The 5,096-nt window shown below is 27.5% G+C and overlaps 2 protein-coding genes across 2 annotated transcripts in view; both read right to left on the bottom strand.

Annotated features, from left to right (window-relative positions):
• Nucleotides 1-2,721, bottom strand: part of LOC147469084 (uncharacterized) — a 78,158-nt gene extending 75,437 nt beyond the window's left edge. The window contains exon 1 of the mRNA XM_086551204.1: nt 2,501-2,721. Coding sequence (XP_086407330.1) covers nt 2,501-2,506 — 6 coding nt within the window. The 5' untranslated portion in view covers nt 2,507-2,721. The remainder of the gene's footprint in view (nt 1-2,500) is intronic.
• Nucleotides 2,541-5,096, bottom strand: part of LOC122255584 (importin subunit alpha-3-like) — a 6,207-nt gene continuing 3,651 nt past the window's right edge. The window contains exons 5-7 of the mRNA XM_086551146.1: nt 4,193-4,334; nt 3,688-3,840; nt 2,541-2,686 (exon numbers count right to left, since the gene is read on the bottom strand). Coding sequence (XP_086407272.1) covers nt 2,541-2,686; nt 3,688-3,840; nt 4,193-4,334 — 441 coding nt within the window. The remainder of the gene's footprint in view (nt 2,687-3,687; nt 3,841-4,192; nt 4,335-5,096) is intronic.

Here is a 5,096-nt window from a genome sequence, read left to right as displayed (position 1 = left end):
TGGACTGTGGTTTTGTGTAGCGATGTGTGTGCTGGATTTATAGTTTGTTCTTTTTGTGCGTGTCCTTTGGTATGACGCCCAAGTAAATAGCGAATAAAACGTAAACAAGTGCAAGGAAACACGCGTAGAAAAATCGGCACAGCAGAATATTTCATCACAAGGTGAAACAATGATCGAAAAACTTACTTTTGTAACAGAGGTTATTTGGGTCCTAAAGTTGTGTCCTAAGCAAAAACGCCGATAAAAAAAAAAAAAAAACAACGCGCAGGATCGTTTTTCTTCTCTTTTCTTTCTTATATCTCCCCCACATTTTCATTATCACCTTCATTTTCTTATGTACAATTTCAATTTTGAAAATGTTTCTTTAACTTTTTCTTGACAGTCGAGACGCTTACAGTTCATTTTAATGCATTTTTATATATACACGTATGTATGCATATAAAGACACACACACACATAAACACACACACACACACACACACACACACACACACACACACACACATATAATATAAATATATTATATATAAATATATTATATATTATATTATAATTGTATCATATATATAATATATAATATACATAATATATAATATCTATAATATATATGTATCTATATAGAATATAAATATATATATATATATATATATATATATAAATTATCATATAAATATATATATATATATAATACATATATATGTATATCTATATATCTATAAATAATATATATAGATATAAATCTATATATATATATATAATATAATATAGATATATATAAATATATGCACATATGTATACAAACACAACACACCCACACACCACCCACACATATATATATACATATATATATATTACATATATAAGGTATATATATATATAATATATAAATATAGATATATATATATATTATAGATCTAATATATAAAAAAATATTATAAAAATATTATATATTATTATATATATGTACATATTATACAAACTACACACACACACACACACAACACACACATTATATATACATATATATATATTTATATATATATATATATATATATATATATAGTAATATATAATATGTATATATATATGTAATATGTATATAGATATATATATATATATATATATAGTATATATATATATGTATATGATAATATAGACATATATAATATATATATTATATAAAATATATATATATATACATAGATATATAAATAGATAGATCGATAGATATAGATACATACACACAAACTTAATATATATACATGTATAGATTATGTATAGTTACTGTTTATCTATCTATCGATCCCTCCTATCCTCTCTCTCCGCTCTCTTTCTCTCCTCTCTCTATTTATATATATATATATTATATATATATATATATATTATATAGATATATATATATATAATATAATTATATTATATATATATATTATATATATAAAATAAATATATATAATATATATATATATAATATATATAAAAATATATTATATATATATATATATATATAATATATATAAATATATATATATATATATATATATATAATATATGTATATTATAGATATCATATATACTCTATATTACATATAATATATATATATATATATATATATATCTATAATTTATATTTAAAATAAATATATATATTATATTTATATTATTATTATTTTTTTATTTTTTTTTTTTATTTATAAAATTTTGTTTTTTTATTTTTTTTTACATAAAATAATATAAAATATTATATTATATATATATATATATATTAATATAAATAAAAAATATATATAAATATATTATATTATTTTTAATATAAATATATATATTTATATTAAATATTATATAGTATATCAAACATAAATACTAGGTATGATTATGTTTGTATTGAGTGAAAGTTAATAGCATGCAATGGTATTACCATATCAATATGTAAAGTTTGATCAAAACGATAAGAAGATTATTTACAGAACAAAGAGCTTTAAAAGGAAGAGACAAGCATTTTAAAAAGTATATATTGATTTCGTTAAAAATAGTAAATGACTACTTGATCGATGTGAAATATTCATGCTGAATAAATTCCCAAATCAGTCAGGAGTTTATTGGCCAAATGTCCGAGACCAATATGCTATGTCAGGTTATGTATAAATGTTTCCATGCAAAGAATCGACTATGACCCAAAGGTTTTATTATTTACATAAATTATTGGTTTGGTTGTGTGTGTGTGCAGGGAAATTTTTCTTTCTATATTGAATAACTACAAAATTTATAAAAAAATGCCAAATGCGTGTGAGGGGTTTGGTTTTGGGCAAGAGTTTAATGATCTTTATAACGTATATACATGAATATACATATGTGTACATATCCATATAAACATCAACCCGTATTTTTTTTTCTTCTACCCTCCTTTCTTCTCACCCTCTTCCTCCTTTCTTTCCCCCCCCCCCCCTCCCTTCCTCCCCCCAAATCCACCCTTCCTCCCATTTAGACCTAGCCATCTAACCTTCATAATTGAGTCCACCAAAATGGGTAGAAAACCTGCGTCAACCACCCGCTGGATCTGCGCTGCCGTCCCCGCCGTGATATTGGACACGGACCAGAACACCTCCTTCCTTATGCTCTCCCTGGTGCTGTTCTCGAGGATGTCCAGGTAGAGCGGAAGGACGCCGGCTTCTAGGACTTGCTCCGTCTGAAAGGGGAAGAGAAAAGGACATAGGCTTTAGTGAAAGGAAGATTGAGGGAGGAGGGAGAGGGGAAGGAGATGGAAGAGAAAATGGGAGGGAGGGGAATGGGATGAATACCAGATTCTTAAAAAAAAAAAAAAAAAAAAAAAAAATTACGTATGTGTGCAATAAAAAGGAGGAAAGGGAGACCGGGAGGAAAGGCAAGACAAGATGTTTTAAATTGATATACATGCAAAATTGCAATTGTTAAGCCAAAAAGAATGCACAGCTACTATGGTAAACCTAAAGAACTTAAAAATGATACAGCCATTGATTAAAAATTTTTGAAAAAAAAAGAAATAAAGGTTCAGTAAAACAACACTAAAACCCTAAAAATTTTAAAATTTAAAAAATACGATTCCCCTATTAATTTGACCCGCAAATATTTTTCAATTATATAAATTTTTATATATAATTTTTTATATATATATAATATTAAATATATTTTAAATAAAAATATATATATTATGTATGAAATTTTATATATATTATATTATATATATTAAATATATAAATATTTTTTTTATATTATATATATAATAATATATATATTAATATATTACATTAATAATTATATAATATATATATAATTAAAAATAATAAATATATATTAAGTGTGGGGGTGTGTGTGGGGTTGTGGTGTGTGTATGTGTTTTGTGTGTAGTATATAATACAAAACATAAAAATTTGGTGTTGTGGTGTGTGGGGGGTTTTGTGTGTTGGGGTTGGTGGTGTTTTTGGGGGTTTTTTTGTATATTTAATATAAAAATTTAAAAATTATATTAAAAAAATATTTTTTAAAATACAAAAATCTATATAAATATAAATATAAATAAAAATATATAAATATATATATAAAAAACAAACAATATCGCCAGACTACAAAATCGTTTAAAAAAACCCACAGAAAATAAAGGAAAATCGTTGATGATTCCCATAGGGGAATTTACCAACCTAAATCCCTTGCCAGGACAATTTCCTAAGCACCGCACCGCCACTTTCTGAAGTTCACTGTCGGAAGCGTTTGCCACCAAGAGCGGAACAAACCCGTGTTCTACTACAAGTGCAATGTGACTGTCGTTCTGTTCCAAGAAGTAGCTTAAGGTCCAAATAGTGTTAGCTGAGAAAAAATAGAGATATTTTTATTAAGCCATTAGCCCAAAAAAAGAATTAAATTTTGTTCTAATTAATGTTTCGGGGTCTAAGTTTATAAAAAAAAGGGCATTATGGTAAAATACCAGGGGGTTTGGCTTGAGAGAACAGGAAAGTAGGAAAGCAAAATTCCGTCTTTTATGTCAGTGATTTTTTGTTCATACCTATATCACATATGACAGCCTTTAAGATATAAATTGAAGATATCAAATTCTTTACTAATCTAAACATAAAAATGAAAGTTTCATTCATTTGTTTCACTTTCTTTTCATTTAACATCACCGTAATCATTAACATTTAGCCAAACCCGTGACACTAACATTTGATTTCAAAATCATCCTGTCTCTCGATGTTGTCCTTCAGTTCCTGAAGGACAAGCAGCTTCTCCTCCTCGGGCATGTTGAGCTCTTTGTACCTGAAGACGTTACTCAGGACCCAAGACAAATTGCGGCGGAAGGATATCTGGAAATGGGACAGAGAGGATTTCCTTTATTTGATTTCATATTTTTCCAGTTATATACATCTGTATTAATTCCTTGGTTATAAGTATCATTTATCACTGTCATTATCATTATTAAACATTTTTTTCGGGTTATCCCCAAATTATCAAAATTTAAATCAGCATTTTTGTAATTATTTTTCATTTTTGTTTTTTATTATTATTATCATTTTATAAATTTTTCCAAAAATATCATCACCATCATTATCATTATTATTATCTTAATTATAATCACTATCATTATCATTAATGATATCTTTATTATAATCACCATTATTATTATTATCCTCATAATGATCACTAACATACTATCACTACCATCACCATCACCATCATTAAAGAAACGAAGAGCAAATTTCCCGTTTTATTCATACACCAAAAAAACGGCCAATTTTTAAAGTGGAAAACACCCCGGATGCCCTTCCCTTTTGCCGAATCCGGAGGGGCTTTCCCACCCCGTCGGCCCCCCCAGCGAATTCCTTAGGCCCGGGACTATCTCCCTGATATTTTTCCCCCAACCGGCCCCCGCCCCTGCCCCTGAAGGCGGAAACCCCCCGGGGGGAACTCGGGAAAAACCCCCAATCAGGTTTGGGAACGGGCCGTTTTCTTTAGGGGGGAAATTGAAAAAAAAGGGAAGGGGGGGTTTGGGCCGTGGTCAAAGGGAAAGGTTATAACAAAATTAGGTGTTTAAGTACATTGGCATAAAAAAAAAACTATCTTAATCC

The sequence above is a fragment of the Penaeus japonicus genome, unplaced genomic scaffold, assembly GCF_977035675.1.
Source record: "Penaeus japonicus unplaced genomic scaffold, GWHDUDI00000001_assembly GWHDUDI00000024, whole genome shotgun sequence".
NCBI classification, from domain to species: domain Eukaryota; kingdom Metazoa; phylum Arthropoda; class Malacostraca; order Decapoda; family Penaeidae; genus Penaeus; species Penaeus japonicus.
This window is presented reverse-complemented; position numbering and strand designations above follow the sequence as displayed.